Here is a 19,789-nt window from a genome sequence, read left to right on the forward strand (position 1 = left end):
AAAGCGACGAAGACTAAGAATGGACTTTGACACAAGACTAAGACTAAGACTAAATAAAAAAATGGATGACAAAATTAACACTGCTACCAAGTGCAAGCAGCATGATGAACCGCTCCTAGTCACGAATGAAGCCCCACCTGGTGGCCACAAACGTCACTTGATGGCCACCTCATGAGGAGGCCATCCCCCCACAATAACATTCCTGTGTGCGTCTATATATATATTTTTTATACATACTTATATTCGTTTGGAGATATGCAAGAACCCATTTCACTATGGGTGGATAAACGTCAAACATCCGGCATCACTGGACAGTGCTTATACAATTACAATTACATGCAATAATACACTACATACTTCCACCAATTAGGCTACTCTGACTCAGGATGTCAGCCAATTCTCCAGACAGTTTGTACTCAATCACATCACAAATTACATCACCGAAAAAAGACTATATTTAATACAGAGGTTGACATGGTAAACTTTTATTTTGGTGGGTCCCACCCACCATTTCAAGTTCTCAAGTTACAGTATCAGTTTGATATGTACGATAAAGATTTCAACACAAAAAGCATCTGGAATGTAAATAAATACAAAAAAAGCCATACACAACTCATTACAAAAAAAAAGTTACAAAGGAAGGGAAATGTGTGCCTGGACAGTACCCACGCCAGTGTCAGGGGAATGGTACACACATTTCGTGTGTGTATGTGCATGTAGGTGTGTGTGTATCTGTGGCCAACAGGCATGTACAGTAATATTCGACTATGGAACAGACATTCCGGGAATGATTTGAACATCAAATCCTATAACCATTTACAGCACTAGAGACTTTAGAGCAAATGGCGAGCTGTGGTGAGCTCAGTCCACCTCCTCCATTCTAGAGCTATCGTCATCCCCTTCCAGGGGCGGCATGTCTTCGATGGGAGCAGCACTGGTGTCGTCTGTGGGCATGTCATCCTCGTCAATGCCTGTGGGGAGAAGCAAAGCCCAAAGCGGTTAGCCAACTGCAGCCATCACTATCATCTCATTGAAATACTGTCCTTACAACAGTTCTGGTTACTAATCAAGGTACAGAAATGAACTGAAGAAAGATTAAAGGAGAATTCTCATTTCCAATCTCAACATGCAGTTGTATTGCTCATGTTACCCTTGACTTGTCGGTAATTGTCACAAATCATGCCCCCCAAACAAAATAAATGCTGCATTGTCAGGTAATGCCAAGCCCAGCGTCGGGTGAGCAACAACAAAAAAATGGCCAGAATTCATGCATCTTTGTAGTCACTCATGCATGTCTGTTGTTTTCATCCATGACACACATCTCTAGTCCTCACCTAAGCCCAGTTTGATCATCCTGTAGATGCGGTTGGAGTGCGTCTGTGGGTCGTCCAGTGAGAAGCCAGAGGACAGCAGGGCCGTCTCGAAGAGCAGGATCACCAGGTCCTTCACCGACTTGTCATTCTTGTCTGCCTCGGCCTTCACCCTGAGTGTCTCCACGATGGGGTGGTCTGGGTTGATCTCGAGGTGCTTCTTGGCCGCCATGTAGCCCATGGTGGAGTTGTCCCTCAGGGCCTGAGCCTTCATGATGCGCTCCATGTTGGCCGTCCAGCCGTACGTGCTGGTCACGATGCAGCAGGGGGACGAGACCAGCCGGTTGGACACTGTAACCTAGAGGAACAGGGAATGTAGAGAGACACTGTTTATAGAAGTCACTCCGAGTAACTACAGTTAGGTAGTGACTTTGTTTCTTTTTCTCCCCTTTTTTCTTTAATTCCCCTCACATAATCAAATCCCAATTGGTGATCCACACCTGTCACAGTTACAATAATGCACCACAATGGTTGCTGACCACAAATAAAAGCTAATGAAGATGGAAACTAGCCATTGCAGGCTGACTTCACTACTCAATATGCATATGGAAGGAATGTGTGTAGGGAAACAAATCTTGGGACAGATTGTGGGAGAACTCACCTTCTCCACCTTCTTCTCCAAAATGTCCTTCATGATCTTGCACAGGTTCTCAAACTGAGACTTCTTCTCCTCCTGTTTCTTCTTCTCGTCCTCGTCCTCTGGCAGCTCCAGGCCCTCCTTGGTCACAGACACCAGGTTCTTGCCCTCAAACTCCTTCAGCTGCTGGACGCAGTACTCGTCGATGGGCTCGATCATGTAGATGACCTCCAGACCAGCCTTACGGAGACGCTCCACGAAGGCGGAGTTGGCCACCTGGTCCTTGCTCTCACCTGCAACATATTGACGTGAAAAGTAAGCAACCAAGGCCTATAAAACCCTAAATACCTCAGCCTCCAAAGCACATAAAACACGAAATAAGTTGCATTTAAAAGCTAGGACCCTCATCTTGCATTAGGCTGTGTTCATTCAGCTCTTACATGCTCACATTTTTAAAATCTCAAGACCCTGAATGCACAGTCTATGTCGCTCCACAAGTCAATGCGGTATATTCGCAGCATCAGGCTTAAATGGATTAAGAACATGATGGAGACATTTAAAGGCCTTCAATTTCACAGAAGTAAGCATTTGTTGCAATTTCATCATTTCAATTCTACAAATAAGTAACAAATATATTTTTGACTCCTATTTGATATACCAGACTTGCGTACATTTTCACAAGTTCATTTGTGCTTTTATCTTTTGCCGTTTCTTCCAAAGCTATGTTGTCATTATCTATTTTTAAGTTACCTACATATTAATGGTGGTTCTTGGATGTTTGTAAAATAAATTACATGCATTTCCCTCACCCGTTATGTAGTAAATGTGCTTTTGTGTGTCCTTCATGCGTGTGACGTAATCTTTCAGGGACACCATCTCGTCCCCTGACGCGGAGGTGTAGTACCTCAGCAGTTCCGACAGCCTCTTGCGGTTTTGGGAGTCTTCGTGGATGCCAAGCTAGAGAGATTACAGACGCATGAAAAACCTTCGTGTCAGCAAGAACCATTATGACATGCATACAACCCCCACCCCCCAAAAAAGAGAACAGAAGGGGCATCACTAAATCCCTCCTCTCTCTCTTAATCCCCTCAGTGAACGCTGCGTGAGTGGAGAGCAGGACAGGGGAGTGGAGAGAAGTGTTTAGGGTCAGTGCTAATCTACTTGGCTCAGGTTTAGAGGAGAGCAGGCCTTGGCGCCGGAGGTTCAGACAGGTGGCAGATGCTAACAGGTTAGCAGGTCTGAGACTGCAGGCTAAGTTAAGCAGCGTCTGCTCAGACCTCATTGACAAAGACATCTTGGGAGCGACGTTGGGACTGCCCAACTCGTGCTCTTCACAAACACTTTGGGACAGGTTTGAGGGACTACCCCAACACTGCTGGCAGGACCGAGGAACTGTTCAGGTCACAACAGTGTTGCCAGATGGGAAATGGTGAATTATCGTACCAAAACATCAGAATTATCGTTTTTTTGGGGGGAATTATCTTACAAGACCCAAATTGTTGTTTCATTGCATATAAATGAACTGAATTACAACTCTGAAATGATCTTACATCATGTTTTTTATCGTACAGAGGACAAAATGGACAAAATTATGGAACAAATACGAAAATTATCGTACATCTGGCAACACTGGGTCACAACAACCTGCCAGGATCTTCCAGGACATGTCCATTTGGGACACATCACAGACCCTTCTGAATTCTGGAAAGTGCACTCATCTATTATCTGTGACTTAAGCAGAATATATTTGAGTGACTGAAATACTCTATATAAAAAAAATATATTCTTCTATTGTAGTCTCATAATGCAATGGATGGTCACAGTGAAAAGTACAGACGGACAGAGAGAGAGAGAGAGAGAGAGAGAGAGAGAGAGAGAGAGAGAGAGAGAGATAGAGAGAGAGAGAACCAACATACCTTCATGTTCTTGGAGAACTGCTCGTAGAACTTCTTGTAGTTCTCCTTGTCCTCGGCCAGTTCTGTGAAGAGCTCCAGGCACTTCTTGACGAGGTTCTTGCGGATGACCTTCAGGATCTTGCTCTGCTGCAGCATCTCTCTGGAGATGTTCAGGGGCAGGTCCTCAGAGTCCACCACTCCACGAATGAAGTCTGGTGGAAAACATGATTCAGACTCATGTTAAAGCCTCAATGTAAACAAGAAATGTGGAAAAAAAGATAACCATCTGATGCATCAATAATAATGTAGCGAGACTTCTCTGGTGGTGACACTTACTGAGGTATTCCGGGATGAGCTCGTCGCAGTTGTCCATGATGAAGACCCTGCGCACGTACAGCTTGATATTGTTCTTCTTCTTCTTGTTCTCAAAGAGGTCAAATGGCGCACGGCGTGGGACGAAGAGAAGAGCACGGAACTCCAGCTGTCCCTCCACAGAGAAGTGCTGTACAAATCAGAAATACACATGGCTTTCAATTTAGCACACACACAGGTATACAAGCACAAACTGCAACAACATTGTAACAATCATGTCAGTAATATAGTGTTTTTCTGTGAACGTGGGATAAAACACTAAACAGATGTTGTGCAGTTTCATATGAAATATGATATGAAAACTAGTGTTGCACCGATACCATTTTTTGGCCCCGATACCGATACCCGATACCTGGCTGTGCAGTATCGGCCGATACCGATACCATACCGATACCGATACCACCCTATTTTAAATGTATATATGAAGGGCTGTAGTGCATACTACTTGGATGTAAAATCATTGCATGGCTTTGTCAGGCTGCTGCCTACCTTTGTGAAAGACTAATACAAAGTGAATCCAGCAAAACTTTTTATACTTTTTAAATACCTCTATGACATAGCTAATTTCAAGGCTGTTTAAGTGTCATACAAGCACCTGTAAATGGTATCGGTGCCCTATTTGTTGGTACTCGCCAATACCGATACCACCATTTTAGTGCCGATCCACCAATCCACCGATACTGGTATCGGTATCGGTGCAACACTAATGAAAACCCACAAAAGTTCACATTTAGGGTGAAGCAAGTTTAAAAAATGTATTCACTACACAAAATATGTATCTTATCAGGGGACCTAGTGGTAGGGGTTTGTTGTCAAGGTGGCCGACTTAAAAGTACATTATATATAATGCAGGAGTAAACTGTTTTCATTAGAGGGTCATTTCAAATTTTATAAAGTCCTCCAAGGGCTGTACTATGAACACAGACCAAGATTTCCCCCTGCACTTTAGGGCCTTTATTGAAGGTGGCCCCCTTTACAACAGACCCCACCTTTCACTAGATTCCCTGAAAATATAACTTGATTGTATTGCAAATGCAATTTCAAACATTTCTTGTTGTAAATAAATGTTTGAAATTGCATTTGCAATACAATCAGGTTATATTTTCATGAGAAACTTCATAACATCAAAATTATGTAGGGGGGATGGATACAATTGCTTCAAGGGCCATAAACGGCCCTCCTCGAGACTTGGGTTCCCCACCCCTGATATAATGGGAGGGTGGGTGCTTCTTCACCTTGATGGCCAGGTGGTCCTCCCAGTCGTTGGTGAGGCTCTTGTAGAACTCTCCGTACTCCTCGTTGGTGATGTCGTCGGGGTTACGGGTCCAGAGGGGCTTGGTCTTGTTCAGCTCTTCCTGGTCGATGTACCTCTCCTTGATCTTCTTCTTCTTCTTCTTCTTGTCGCCGCCGCACTTGCCGTCGTGGTCGTGGTCATGATCGTGGTGGTCCTCCTCCTCGTCCGAGCCCACGTCCTCGATCTCTGGCTTGTTCTCGTCCTTGCCCTCCTCCTTGTCCTCTCCGTCCTTGTCCTTGTCCTTGTCCTTCTCTTTCTCTTCCTCCTCCGCTTCGTCGTCGCTCACTTCCTTGTCACGCTCCTTCTCCACCTGGGGACAATTATTTATGGGACAATTTTAAACACCTGATCCATTGTTAGTCTTAATCTACCTTCTTTGCTTTTTCTTTTACACTAAATATATAGAAATAAGAAGTTGGGTGTTATTGCACTGTACAACTATGTGTTGCAATGTCAATGACAGACCATGCTAAGACCATTACTCAATTATGCTTCCATTGGTGAACTGCATGTGTTCACATGTCATTTACATTTTGCTCAGACTATTTCAGAACGTGTTCTTTTATTGCATTACATTACATTACATTTAGCTGACCCTTTTATCCAAAGCGACTTACATTTATTTAAAAGGTATTGGTTACAGTCTCTGGAGCAGTGTGGGGTTAGGTGCCTTGCCTTAGGGTACTTCAGCCATGGAGAGTGTAGGGAGAGGCATGGGTGGGATTCAAACCTGCAACCCTCTGATCTAAATCCCATTTCCTTACCGCAGAAATACACCAGCGGCGATCTGAGCGAGGCGAGCGATGGAAGTAATTTACTTTGTATTGAGTCGCGCGACAAAAGCGATTCTGGAGACTAGAGCGATTTGCGAGACGAGCGCGACAGTTTGAAGTTGAAATCTTTTCAACTTTCTATGACGCGGTTCGGCGACAAGCCGCGACAGCCAATGACTGTATAGAGGTCAGTGATCACAGCCAATGGGAATGCTTGAATGCTTTGCCTTCTGCCTGTACGGACATAGTCTCCTCAATCGCTCGTATCGCTTGCTGCTGCACTCTGTCGCTTGAATCGCATCGCGCCTGGTCTATTCGCGCGGTTACGCATTAGACCACGGCTGCCCAACACTTCTGTTGGTATGCATGGTTGTACTGTATGTGCGCCCGTGTCACTTACGTGCAGGGTGATGGGGTAGCCAATGAACTGCGAGTGCTTCTTGACTATCTCCTTGACCTTGCGCTCCTCCAGGTACTCCAATTGGTCCTCCTTCAGGTGCAGGATCACCCTGGTCCCCCGCCCGATTGACTCAGCTACAAAAGGGGTGGGACAGGAAGCTCAGGTTAAGGGTCATTGGCATTTTTTAAAAAAAAATCAGAGTGATGCAACCACAGCAAATATACCATTGGCTTTCTTTTGTCTGTTTTTACTGGATTATCCAAAAAGTTTTTTTTTTTGCTTGACCTATAATTACAAATTATCAATCAATTTAATGAATACAACTTTTTTTCCATTAGCTTTCATTCAAACCATGGTGGTGTTGTGTGTAAACTATGTTATAACTATAAAAAAATGAAGCAAATGAACTTAAGACAACTAAACATTGTTTGGTTTCACACAAATCTGCTATCGTAATCCTTACATGTGTCCACTTTAACAGTGAAAGATCCCCCGGCAGACGACTCCCAGGCGTACTGCTCGTCATCGTTGTGTTTGGTGATGACGGTCACCTTCTCGGCCACCAGGTAGGCGGAGTAGAAACCCACGCCGAACTGCCCGATCATGGAGATGTCGGCTCCAGCCTGCAGGGCCTCCATGAAGGCCTTGGTGCCGGACTTGGCGATGGTGCCAAGGTTGTTGATGAGATCGGCCTTGGTCATGCCGATGCCCGTGTCGATGAGCGTGAGGGTGCGTTCCGCCTTGTCGGGAATTACGTCGATCTTGAGATCTTTGCCGGAGTCCAACTTGCTTGGATCTGTCAGGCTTTCATAGCGGATCTTGTCAAGGGCCTGTAACATTTTTTTTTGTTTAGGTCTTCGCATGAGAATGTGACCATAATCTAAATGTAGCAAATACCATATAATGCATCAGTAGTAATATAGTAATAATGTATTAATTATATTGATCGATATATAACATTTTAATATGAATTCACATTATACGTACGCTTATTGTATCAATATATCCATTTTGTAGTAACATACAGGGTGTGAGTTGTAGGAGGTGATGGGGGGTTGAAGTGGAGTGATATTTCCACTTCTTCTACATGATTTTATTCTCAGTGTAATGTAACTGCATTGATATTCCATAAATTCTGAAAAGTATCCCCCCTTCTGTTTTTTTTTCCGACAAATCACACAATGATAATATGTAGCTTTATCTATATTTAGTGAATGTACTGATGTCTGGGGAGTTGATGTTACCTCTGCAGGCAAAAATTAAACCACTTCAGATCATCTGACAATAATATTCCTTTTCACAACGATTTATACTAACACACCATCACAGCAAAACCATAATAATGACCACTGACGACACTCGAGCTGTGAGACTCACATCTGAGGAGTTGGAGATGAGCTCCCTGAGGAAGATCTCCTTGTTGGAGTAGAAGGTGTTGATGATGAGGGACATCAGCTGGGCGATCTCCGCCTGGAAGGCAAAGGTCTCCGCCTCCTCCGCCATGTTCTGGTCTTGAGGCTCCGGCATCTGCTGTGGGAAGAAGCCAGTTGTTAAGAAAACGTATTAATACAAATAGATCACAACAATTAGATCAGATACTTCTAGTCACATAGTCGACCCGCCTAGAGAACATTTGGAAAGGAACAGAGTCTTACACTATATGAAACAAGTACAAAAGTGAATATAAAGCGAAGTCTTTGCTACACATTAAAATTATTTCTACCCCAGTGCATCAGGAAAAAATCTGCAGTCGTACTATAGCCACTGTTAGGGATGTGGTGATATTGAATTGAGAATCATGATTAATCTTGATGCGCTGTCACGATACTGAATCGCAATGCAAGGGCGCAGTATTGTGATGTGTCCTTTCAAAGTTCTGTTACCCTTTAGTCCACAAAGCAACCACATGATATCATGTGTGCTTCCAAGCTTCAAATCATCATCATTATTATTTTGGAACTTTATTATTAGCCTTTTGCAACCTATTGTACGTATCATAGGTACGCATCATAGTTTTTATTAATATTTTTATTGTATAATGTTGGCAAAGGTGAAAAAAGAAAATGAATTAAGTTAATACTGCAATGCATTGCAATAATACATGTATCGCAATGCATCGAGATAGTATTGCATCGTGGCATGTGTATCGAATAGTGAACCCCTTGCCAATACCCACCCCTAACTGTTATGTTGTCATAGTGTTACATTTCAACAGCTCCCTTAATCAGTGAATCCCAAAAGCTTGACCATGCCAAAGGCCTGCATGTAATTTTAGTTGCTTGCTTTCATAACGTTCTTCACAAAATGCATCTTATCAAGGGCCTTTTACGATATACGTTTGCCTTAGCCTTGCCCTGTGGAGTGAAAAATGAACAGGATGAATTTTTAGACCTTTGCCTGCTTCAAGACTTAAAGGTGCACTGTGTATGATGGTGGCCAGAGAAGGTATTGCAACTATGCTGATCTTTTAAATTGTGCTGTCAAATTTTCAAATCTTTTCATGATTACTTACTAAGTAGTAAATTAATATTTACTAGTATGACCGATGTACAGTAAGTATTGCAGCTAAAAATGACTATTTCTGGAAATTCTAAATGGCGGACAATGGAGAATGCAGGTTTCAAGTGCAATTTTTCCAGTCATAATGAATAGGCTACTTGGAATTTGATGGTGGTGGAAAGTATTCATGGAAATAGTAACATTTGTGAATGGGCAGTATGAATTCTCGAAATAAATAACTACAAATACTACACAATGCATCTTTAGTGACAACCTTGTGTTAATAGATGTATAGCTCATCAAGTATTCCTCATGATAATCTTCTGCTATTTAACTGCACGTTTTTTGGGTTTTTTTTTAGGTCAGATAATGTGTTCCCGATATTTCAATGTTAATTCAGCATCATGACTGAAATGATCTTGCCATCTTATTTCATAACTTAAACGTGCATTCGCACTACGGGGAATGTAGGCCTACTGTACTACAGGACTAATAAGTCGCACTCCACCTTCTGGTTTCTACGATAAATTGCAACCTTCTAGAACCTACGAGTTGTTTCCAGTCAAACACGCTGTTCTACTGCTAAAGTGAAGACATGCGTTGTAATGTGATAGTCTATACGTACAAACTGTTTTAAAATCTGTAATGCAGGGAAATAAATCGTAGCCAAAGGCACCTGGCAAAGCCGATTAACTCCCTAAAGCTGCGAAGTCAGTAGGCTAAGTGATGAACTCATGGCTGAATTCTCAAAACGTTTAAGCTGTTTTATTATTTCTTAATTCTAAAAGTCGAAATATTTAATATTTATATAGACGACAACATGTAAAGGCTACAGAGCAAATCTGACCAGAACACATATTTCAGTCCTACAAGGGTCTGGTCCATCATCGCATCATGGAAAGCATGCACCAGTCATTAGAGCTACACTGTACAATACTGATGGGTAGGCTAATCTTATTGGCTTGGCCATTCAAATTCCTGCCAAGTCGTTACAATTATTTAATGAAAAAGGGGAAAGGATAGACAAGTGTTAGTTCACTTGACGGCTAACATTATACATGGGGTGTGATGATAGGAAAGTTTCACAGCCCGAATAATGACGCTATGTACTCCACATGATGTACAGCTCATCCCCAGGTAGACTAGATGAGAGGTCAGCCATCAATACTCATCGGGTCCTTTAGACCAGGCACGGTCGGGAGCCACGCGCAAGCCGGAGTGGACCACAGGCTCTCTGCCTCCTGGATGCTGCGCTACTGACCTGGAACGTGCTCAGCCGGCTGACAGAAAGCGCAGGACAGCTTAGCTAGCCAGCCAAATTCTAGCTAAGAGGCGAGGCGATGGGCGATATGGTCACCCAGCCAACCAGGTCACAATCATTCATATAATGAACTAACATCGTCTTGTAAAAAAAGATACATCAAGCATTTTCTGCAACATTGTAACAGCCCCTGACAGAATGCAACACTGTTCCAAGTTTGATGGATGTGAACATTCCTGTGCCATTATGATCTATCCCGGGTCGTTCTTGTTCTTACCTTATTTGTCCCCTTTATAAACCACAGAGTAACAGCTTATTCTTACAAAGCTGTTATTCGTCTTGCTTCTTGAACACGTACTCCCACCAAATCGAAACAACGGCTGATTTCAAGAATAACAGGAACGTGCGATGCCGGCCAGTTATCTACCGGCCCTCAGAGTGTTCGAGAAGCTCAGCTTTCGAGAAGGGTCTGGAATTTTCTCAAGTCAATCCTATCAGGAGGGCGTCACCGAATGGAGAAGGAATCCTTGCCAATCAAGTACCAACTCCACGCCCCTTTCCAATCCAACAACTGCGATGGGTTTTCCAGGAGGTGTGCCTTGACATTGTTTGGGCACCGCCTATATTCACCCACGTGGTTTTAGTAGAATATTCTGGTGTGATGACAGCTATGGTTTTTAGAAAACAGAGGGCACAACGGCACATTCCAGAAAATGCACAAGATTTAGAGGCAATAGGGTATTTAGTTAAATACGTTTTTATTATAAATCTCACAGTTGATTAAAAAAAGATGTATGAAACATAACCATAAACAAAAAGGAAAACAAAACAAAACAAACAAAAAAAAAACATTCAGTGGACCTCAGATTAAAGATGGTATGTTGTGTCATGATGAGTCGCTAGTTTCTCGTTTAACAAATACCACCAATTGATGAAATGTACAGTATGTTTGCACAAAAACAAAACCATATTTAAATAACTTGAATTCAAAAAAAGAAATACAAAGGTGAATCATTTACAGTCGTCTAATCAACTTCTTCCATCCTGGAAGTGTCTTCATCATCACCCTCCAGAACGGGCATGTCCTCATCGCCAGGCTGAGGAAGGTCGTCACCGATGGCATCATCATCATCAATGCCTAGAACACACCGACAGAGAAACATGATGTGATGTAGAGACACAAAATGAAAAACTTGCTCTGTGGTACATGCCAATTCTTCCTCCACCCCCCACCCTTAATGCAGCTCTGCAGGACACCTCCACTCCTCTTCCACACCAGTAAACTATGTCAAGGCCAGTTTATAGGCAAACGCATGATATACTAGCCCTTTTTTTCTGTGACAAGACAAGATTCATTTGGTGTATACTACTGGCTTCAGGCAGAAAACAGTGGCATCTAAATGTATGTCTATGCCACCGAATGCAACTTATACCTAGCCTGGTCCTGACCATCCCATAATACTACCATTTCATTTCGGAGCCAAGTCTCTCTTGGCGGGAGTACGTAGGATGGTGCGCGAGGCTAACTTATACCTGCTTCCCACTGAAGTTTTCAGTGCTCTAAGGTGTATGCCATTATGAAAAAGCTCCATTGGTAACGGGCAGATACATTAATATTTTCCACCTATTATTCAGAAACCTGGGGCCTCATGTGCAAGCTTGCTTGCACACAATAAAGCTACGCAAGTAACTTTTCCTTTTCATGCTGTTGTAAAAATTTACTAACTTAGGCTGACTTAACATGAAAAAGTGCATGTGCACTACATTTCATGTCAAATCAGATATATTGTTTGTACATTGTGACTGCTTATGCATGGACATATACATAGGCTATATTAAATTTTAAGTTCATATGTATCTTTTCAGATTTTCACATACGCAAAGATTCAGAGGCAAATCTAAGTAAGTCCTAGCACTAGAGCTGTATTGGATAAAATATTGGACCGAACCGAGAAATTGCAATACTCAGAGTCACTCACGATACTGTATCATGATGTAAGGAGGCAGTATTGTGATACGCCCTTTCAAAGTTTTGTTATGCTAGAGCCCAGAAACCAAGCATATGATACAATGTGATGGTGCTTCCAAGCTTCTAATAAGATACATTTCAAATGGGGTGGGGTGTATCAAACCGTGGGTCAAAAATCATGATACGAACCAAATCATGAGTTCAGTGTATCGTTACAGCCCTACTTAGTACATGAGGCCCCAGATCACACAAGTGAGTGTCTTACCGAGACCAAGCTTGATCATCCTGTAGATGCGGTTGGCATGCGTCTGTGGGTCCTCCAGGGTGAAGCCAGAGGACAGCAGGGCCGTCTCGAAGAGCAGGATCACCAGGTCCTTCACTGCCTTGTCATTCTTGTCGGCCTCGGCCTTCACCCTGAGTGTCTCCACGATGGGGTGTGCGGGGTTGATCTCCAGGTGCTTCTTGGCGGTCATGTAGCCCATAGTGGAGTTGTCCCTCAGGGCCTGAGATTTCATGATGCGCTCCATGTTGGCCGTCCAGCCGTACGTGCTGGTCACGATGCAGCAGGGGGACGAGACCAGCCGGTTGGATACGGAAACCTGGACAGGTGAGACAAGTCGGCATGTTGTGTGATGTGGCATACACTGTACTGTATGCCTACAGTATATGCTCCTACAGTTCAATGCTAAAGATTGGCAGCCTCTTATCTGCACTGAAATGTATGTAGCTGACAAACATTCACACCTTTGGAGGGTGGAAAACCCCAGCACTACTACAATTACTTTGCACTGACGAAAACAACTGACCAAAATATCAGCATTAAAAAAAGAATAGGCAAATAATTTCAACCCTCGAAAAGTGATGACTTTTATATACAGTAGCTGCACATGCAAAACTCTTCAAAGGTGTGCGGGACACCCTCTCTATTCTTTATTGAACATTCATAATGTACCTTCTCAATTTTTTTGTCCAGGATGTCCTTCATGATCTTGCACAGGTTCTCGAATTTGTTCTTCAGCTCCTCCTGCTTCTTCTTCTCCTCATCGTCCTCTGGCAGCTCCAGGCCCTCCTTGGTCACAGACACCAGGTTCTTGCCATCATATTCCTTCAGCTGCTGGACGCAGTACTCGTCGATGGGCTCGATCATGTAGATGACCTCCAGACCAGCCTTACGGAGACGCTCCACAAAGGCAGAGTTAGCCACCTGGTCCTTAGTCTCACCTGGAATAAGCACACACAATTGTGCACAATGTGTCATGCGTCAGCTTTTGCAGTTGTCGTTTCCTCTTGTCCAAATAGCTGCATAATATATCGTATATCTAATTAGCATTTATATCCAATGGTATAAGCAGTACTGTTACATTGATAATGTATAGCCTACTACTGTACATTATGGTGATGACATTATTGCTAATTGATATGATATATGATATGATGACATTATTTTTAAATTGTTCCTCACCAGTGATGTAGTAGATGTGCTTCTGGTTTTCCTTCATGCGGGACACGTAGTCTTTGAGGGACACCATCTCGTCTCCAGAGTTGGAGGTGAAATAGCGCAGCATGTCTGACAGCTTCTTCCTGTTCTGGGAGTCCTCATGGATACCCAGCTGGAGAGGAAGGGCAAAACAGGCATTCATTTTCTCACATTGTTTCAAAATAAAATTGCACAATCTCCTTTTATCCATGTAATTTTGTCCAGACAACTGAATTGTAAACTTCACAACAGTTTCAGGGGTAGGGGTGGGGGTGGGCGGGTAGTAGTATAAATGCGCCTCAGGATGAACATCGCAGTTGATTTGACTGTTAACATGATCATGTTTTGAAAACACGTAACCCAACCAATGTGTCAATCATATGAAAGTCACTCTGTATAAAACTGCATAACTATTCCACAGGGCTGTGGTTTTGCTTAACCCTTTGCGGAGTACCATCACAAATATGTGATTAGAATTTTGCAAACATTTTGAGTTCTCATTATGACGTCATAAGGACTTTGCGAGATGTTTAATACAGACTTCTATGGGAGCTGTAGAGTGTTCGAGTAAAATTCTAGAAGAACTGGGGAAAATCCTTAGTCCTCATAACCACCTTGATATTCTTTGAGAACTGCTCGTAGAACTTCTTGTAGTTGTCCTTGTCGTCCGCAATCTCCTGGAAGAGCTCCAGGCACTTCTTGACGAGGTTCTTGCGGATGACCTTCAGGATCTTGCTCTGCTGCAGCATCTCTCTGGAGATGTTCAGGGGCAGGTCCTCAGAGTCCACCACTCCCTTGATGAAGTCTGGAAATGCAAGTAAATCAGTTGAAATTAAATGGAGACGCATAGTAAAGCAATAGATTATACTACAGATGAATACTGTACACTGGGGTGGGAGTAGGGGTAGATTAAGATGAAGATGGGAAAAACTCTTTCATTTGGTGTTGTCAAGTTTTTAATAGATAACCAAATCTTAATGAGCTTCAAAGTTTGCTACTGCCACTCAATTTTTTTCATTAAAAAACTCCAATGATGACTCTCTTCCACAAGGCCAACTCAAATAGAAGGAGCAAATAGACAGTTTCTTAGGCAAATGTAGATCTACTTGCCATGCATCAGTGAGACCAACTTTGAAAGGAAAGGTCAAATAAAACAGGAACTCACTCAAATATTCTGGGATGAGCTCCTCGCAGTTGTCCATGATAAAGACCCTGCGCACGTACAGCTTGATATTGTTCCTCTTCTTCTTGTTCTCAAAGAGGTCAAATGCAGCCCTTCTGGGCATGAAGAGAAGCGCCCTGAACTCCAGCTGTCCTTCCACTGAGAAGTGCTGTGGACAGCAATATAAAAAAGATAGAGCATGTTATTAAGCAGGATATAGTATCATATAAAGATAATGTGTTATGGTTTTACAGTGAAATTAATGCATTCACTTATTTATTTCCACCACTTATAGCTAATCAAATGGCATGTTATGATAATGCCTGAGCATAAGGTAAAGGGGTCCCCGAAAGAAGCTAAATTTAAGCTAAGGTTGGAGTACGACACTTCAGGTCAGATGTCTACTGCAGGGAGTGTTCTGTTCTTACCTTGACAGCCAGGTGGTCCTCCCAGTCGTTGGTCAGACTCTTGTAGAACTCGCCGTACTCATCTGCAGAGATGTCGTCAGGGTTACGGGTCCAGAGGGGCTTGGTCTTGTTCAGCTCCTGAACATCAATGTACCTCTCCTTGACCTTCTTCGTCCTCTTGTTTTTGCCATCCTTGGCGTCCTCGTCTTCATCGGCGCCAATGTCCTCGATCTGTGGCTTGTCTTTTTCCGCTGCTGCATCAATCTCTTCGATCTTCTCACCCTCCTCGAGGTCAACCTCCTTCTCTCTCTGCTTCTCAACCTGTAACACAAAACATGCTAATGTATTACTATACACATACTCAAGTATGTAATGTCCGAAACCAACCCCAGCGCGACTACAGCAAAAGCATAAAAGGAAGATGGTCAATGGTGACTTGTTGATTCATCATGACTTACGTAGAGTGTGATGGGGTAGCCAATGAACTGGGAGTGCTTCTTCACAATCTCTTTGACGCGCTTGTCCTCCGTGTATTCTGTCTGATCCTCCTTCAGGTGAAGAATGACTTTGGTGCCACGACCAATGGGCTCACCTGTTGGAACAAACAATAGTAAGCTCCACCTCTCCATGACAGGGCGACGTGAAGGAACAAGCAGGCCGAACTGGCTGAAGAAGTAGAAAATACATAGCACAGCGTACCAGTGTCAGGCTTAACGGTGAAGGATCCACCAGCGGCAGACTCCCAAATGTACTGCTCGTCATCGTTGTGTTTGGTGATGACGGTCACCTTCTCGGCCACCAGGTAGGCGGAGTAGAAACCCACGCCGAACTGCCCGATCATGGAGATGTCGGCTCCAGCCTGCAGGGCCTCCATGAAGGCCTTGGTGCCGGACTTGGCGATGGTGCCAAGGTTGTTGATGAGATCGGCCTTGGTCATGCCGATGCCCGTGTCGACAAGTGTGAGGGTCCTGGCGTGTGGATCAGGGGTGATGTCAATTTTCATTTCCTTGCACGACTCAAGCTTGCTGGGGTCTGTCAGGCTTTCGTATCTAATCTTGTCCAAGGCCTAAAGAACAAGAACAATACGAGGTCATGGAAACCAACATTTAGGACAGTTCAGTCAAGGTAAATTCAACACGTGTCACGACTGTATATGTATAACAATTCTAACAGCAATAAGTGGTGGTGATGTTACCTTTTCGGGCAAAAATTAAACCATTTCAAATCATCTGACAGCAAAATTCTTAATCACAATGATTTATTGAACTAACACCATCAGAGCAAAACCATAATAATGACCACCGACGACACTCGAGCTGTGAGACTCACATCTGAGGAGTTAGAGATGAGCTCCCTGAGGAAGATCTCCTTGTTGGAGTAGAAGGTGTTGATGATGAGGGACATCAGCTGGGCGATCTCCGCCTGGAAGGCAAAGGTCTCCGCCTCCTCCCCCATGACATTCTTGGCCTCTGGCATCTTTGAGAGAACAACACATCCATAATCCATAATACAGCCCATCACATTCCTCTTGCTAATACTACAATACAAAATATCTGTGTCCCCTACCAAAATAAATAAATACATAAAACAATATATAGAAATTACACTTCTGTCTAGGGACAGAACTGTCAACATTGTTAAAGTTAAGTACACATAGACGCTGCAGTCTGCAGAGATGCGTTTCCTGATCTTAAAATGTCAAATGTAGCCACATCACCAAACACAATGAGACGTCGGTCACACTTTTCAAATAATACTTGTGTTACAGTGAGTATAGCTACAGTATAGGGGGGGGGATGTCTTCTGCACCTTATGTAATCCTTCAGCCCTCTGCTGACTATAAGGCTTGGAAGGAGTGGACCAAATGGTTGATGGCGAAATACGGCTGCAGCTGACACTTTTTGTCTATGGTCTCTTAGACCAGCTGCCATGCTTCCCCTCCTGTCAATCAAAGCCTGCCCTTTGAAGATGGAGGAAGGGAAAGCATGTGGCCGGCATGAGCGATGCCGGTTAGCGTTTCCTCACACATGCAAAGATCGTTTTTTGTTTAAACAAGAACAGTCAAATATGTAGTGAAATAGAAATAAAAAGTGTTAAATTATAGCTTTAAGTGTGTGTCACTGTAAAAAAGTACAAACTCATTGTAGAGGGCACATGTGACAACTTCAATCAATTGCACAATTGTCTTGTTCTTGTTTCGGGTCTTAATTATAAGGAATCTCATACAAATTCTGGAAACTTCCATGATTTATTAAACACATGTTGCAGTCAGAAACCCAGGAGTGAAGAGCTCCCCTTTTCCTGTGACTTTGAGCCTTAATGCAGGCCATGTGCTCCAGAAAGATCTACCTCCCGCGAACAAACATGTAATTCTACTTTTATCCTTTACTGTTGGTGCAAAAACAAAATATAATTTGCTTTTAACGTTTGTTCAGTATTTTCCTTTTTACTTTTATTCAACTTTTGCAGTGCAGTACAAAAGCCTGAACTTTGGGCCACTGATGTTCAATAATCATGTTCGAGATTCCACAGCGGATGTAAAACACAATCCATTCTTTTACCGTAGGCCTACTGTGGATATTACCATGTCATCAAGTTTCAGTAAAATTATATTAATCCTGTTTTAGTAATAATATAAGTATGTACATTAAGATATACATTAATAGAACATTTTTTTAACTCCTGGAAAGAAAAAAAGGTTATGCCTACCTTTTCTGTTGGAATGAATCACTTGTGGACAGCCTCAGCCTACAAGATCTGCTGGGAATGCCTCTCTAGGTGTTCCTCTTGGTGTTTCACACTTACTGCAAAGGCACGAGACAGCCTCTCTCTTTTTATACTTTGGGGGTCTACTTTTCTCGAGACATCCATTTAGAAGGTTCCAGAGAGTTTGCTCTCAACAATGGGGGGAGCCTAGTAGTGGGATTGGGTGAGGTGGGGTGTCTGTGTGTCCAATACCATAGCCTGCAACTGCCCTTGTAAGGGTGTGGGACCACAGAGGGTGCCTGTCAGTCACCCAGAGAACCTTCCGGATAGCAGGGCCACAGGCTACGCGCCTGTCAACGTCACAGCTGCCTGGTCGTGAAGGGAGGACATTCTGCTTGACGGCATCCCACAGATAGACCAGAGCAAGCCAACCAGCAGGTCTCAATCTGAGATAAGAATTGAAGTGTTTGTCCGCAGCTGTGTAGAAGGGCCCTATGGAGAGTGTGATATTTTAGGCTATTAGAGATAAATGAATCGCATGTGTGGGTCCATGATGCCCCATATATACATTCCGCCTTTTCCTTTTAAAGAAGGTTGAATGTTTGCATTTTATTGCAGTCAGGCCTACAGATCTTGCAGGTCTTGTAGGCTAGTGAAGTTCAATGAAGGCCTGCAAAGCACTCAGCTGAAATATCCTGTTGCTTAAAACAGAAGGTAGGTTCATTTAACCACAATAACTAAACGGTTCCTCATTGAATTACCCGTTAACATCTATAAATCAGATTATTATTCACTATGTTGATGGAGGTGTAGGCCACACATCACTGTAAAGTAAAGCCAGTTACCCCCAATAGTGTCCGGCTGCGTCCTGCGTCCACTAAAGACACGCCCACCTCTCGCTCGAGACACGCCCTCTCGAGACACGCCTACCGGTAGTGGCAGGAAACAGGATTTAGCGCCGCCATACGAATTCAAACAGTGAATAAAAGTTGTTAAACGGTATTTCTTATAATGATGAGATACTGAGAACCTCAGCTGATGAGAGCTGAGAACCTCAGCTTTCCATAACTGAAAACGGCATTTTCCTAGCATCTACCAATCCGAAGGTAGCCTACTTTAAGTGCGGGGTTACTTTTCTAAAGATAGCGTTTTGTTTCCTTGGAAACGGAACAGAGATGAAGCCAGACAGACTGACGAAGCGATAAAACAATGTATGTCATTTGACTCGGTTTTGCATTATTATGGATGCATTTCTAATCTTGACATTCTAATGAACAATCTGTGCGAGTTTCAAAATGCGTTTTTATGGAACATGGGAGTAAAATGTGTTAACAGTACGCCCGTCTGGGATTTGTTAGCTAGTCCGCTAGTTAGCTAGCAAGTAAATAGATATTACAATCGATCTGTCTCAATGGCCCAAACATACACAAAGAAACACCAGGATTTGGATGTTTAATATCAGCAATTTGTCAAAGCAAAACATTTTGAAAACATTCACAGACCAGTTCATTATATCCACAGCCTTGAGTGTCGGCAAATCTTCCCACTTTTGACACATGATGTAGTGTAGAGCTAGCACTTGCTAGCTAACTAGCGGGCCAGCTATTTTAACAAATCCCAGACGGGA

General features: G+C 43.2%; 2 protein-coding genes across 3 annotated transcripts; both read right to left on the reverse strand.

The window, feature by feature from the left end:
* Nucleotides 1-469: 469 nt before the first annotated feature.
* On the reverse strand, nt 470-10,926 carry hsp90aa1.2 (heat shock protein 90, alpha (cytosolic), class A member 1, tandem duplicate 2). Of its 2 annotated transcripts, none has more exons than XM_063223354.1 (11): nt 10,719-10,926; nt 8,059-8,208; nt 7,145-7,511; nt 6,682-6,815; nt 5,450-5,818; nt 4,179-4,344; nt 3,864-4,054; nt 2,757-2,904; nt 1,972-2,240; nt 1,335-1,668; nt 470-971 (listed from the first exon to the last, which is right to left on the reverse strand). In XM_063223354.1, exons 2-11 carry the CDS (start codon nt 8,206-8,208, stop codon nt 862-864), a joined length of 2,238 nt encoding a protein of 745 aa, XP_063079424.1. In that variant the 5' UTR covers nt 10,719-10,926; the 3' UTR covers nt 470-861. The 2 variants fall into 2 exon arrangements, with proteins under 2 accessions (XP_063079424.1, XP_063079423.1); XM_063223353.1 differs by having other exon boundaries at nt 8,059-8,211.
* Nucleotides 10,927-11,175: 249 nt separating this feature from the next.
* hsp90aa1.1 (heat shock protein 90, alpha (cytosolic), class A member 1, tandem duplicate 1) lies at nt 11,176-18,353 on the reverse strand. Its single transcript, XM_063223355.1, has 11 exons — nt 18,166-18,353; nt 16,786-16,932; nt 16,156-16,522; nt 15,915-16,048; nt 15,478-15,777; nt 15,053-15,218; nt 14,502-14,692; nt 13,873-14,020; nt 13,363-13,631; nt 12,676-13,009; nt 11,176-11,579 (listed from the first exon to the last, which is right to left on the reverse strand). The coding sequence occupies exons 2-11, from the start codon at nt 16,930-16,932 to the stop codon at nt 11,467-11,469; spliced, it is 2,169 nt and encodes a 722-aa protein (XP_063079425.1). The 5' UTR covers nt 18,166-18,353; the 3' UTR covers nt 11,176-11,466.
* Nucleotides 18,354-19,789: the final 1,436 nt, after the last annotated feature.

The sequence above is a fragment of the Engraulis encrasicolus genome, chromosome 18, assembly GCF_034702125.1.
Source record: "Engraulis encrasicolus isolate BLACKSEA-1 chromosome 18, IST_EnEncr_1.0, whole genome shotgun sequence".
NCBI lineage: Eukaryota > Metazoa > Chordata > Actinopteri > Clupeiformes > Engraulidae > Engraulis > Engraulis encrasicolus.

Coding starts and splice junctions, on each gene's coding strand:
- hsp90aa1.2 (XM_063223354.1), bottom strand. CDS start 8,208: ATGCCGGAGCCTCAAGACCAGAACATGGCGGAGGAGGCGGAGACCTTT. Junction 6,816..7,144: donor CACTGTTAAAGTGGACACAT/GTAAGGATTACG, acceptor CCCCTTTTGTAG/CTGAGTCAATCGGGCGGGGG. Junction 5,819..6,681: donor GCTACCCCATCACCCTGCAC/GTAAGTGACACG, acceptor AATTGTCCCCAG/GTGGAGAAGGAGCGTGACAA.
- hsp90aa1.1 (XM_063223355.1), bottom strand. CDS start 16,932: ATGCCAGAGGCCAAGAATGTCATGGGGGAGGAGGCGGAGACCTTTGCC. Junction 15,219..15,477: donor AGGACCACCTGGCTGTCAAG/GTAAGAACAGAA, acceptor TGCTGTCCACAG/CACTTCTCAGTGGAAGGACA. Junction 14,021..14,501: donor AGTTCTCAAAGAATATCAAG/GTGGTTATGAGG, acceptor CTTCCTCTCCAG/CTGGGTATCCATGAGGACTC.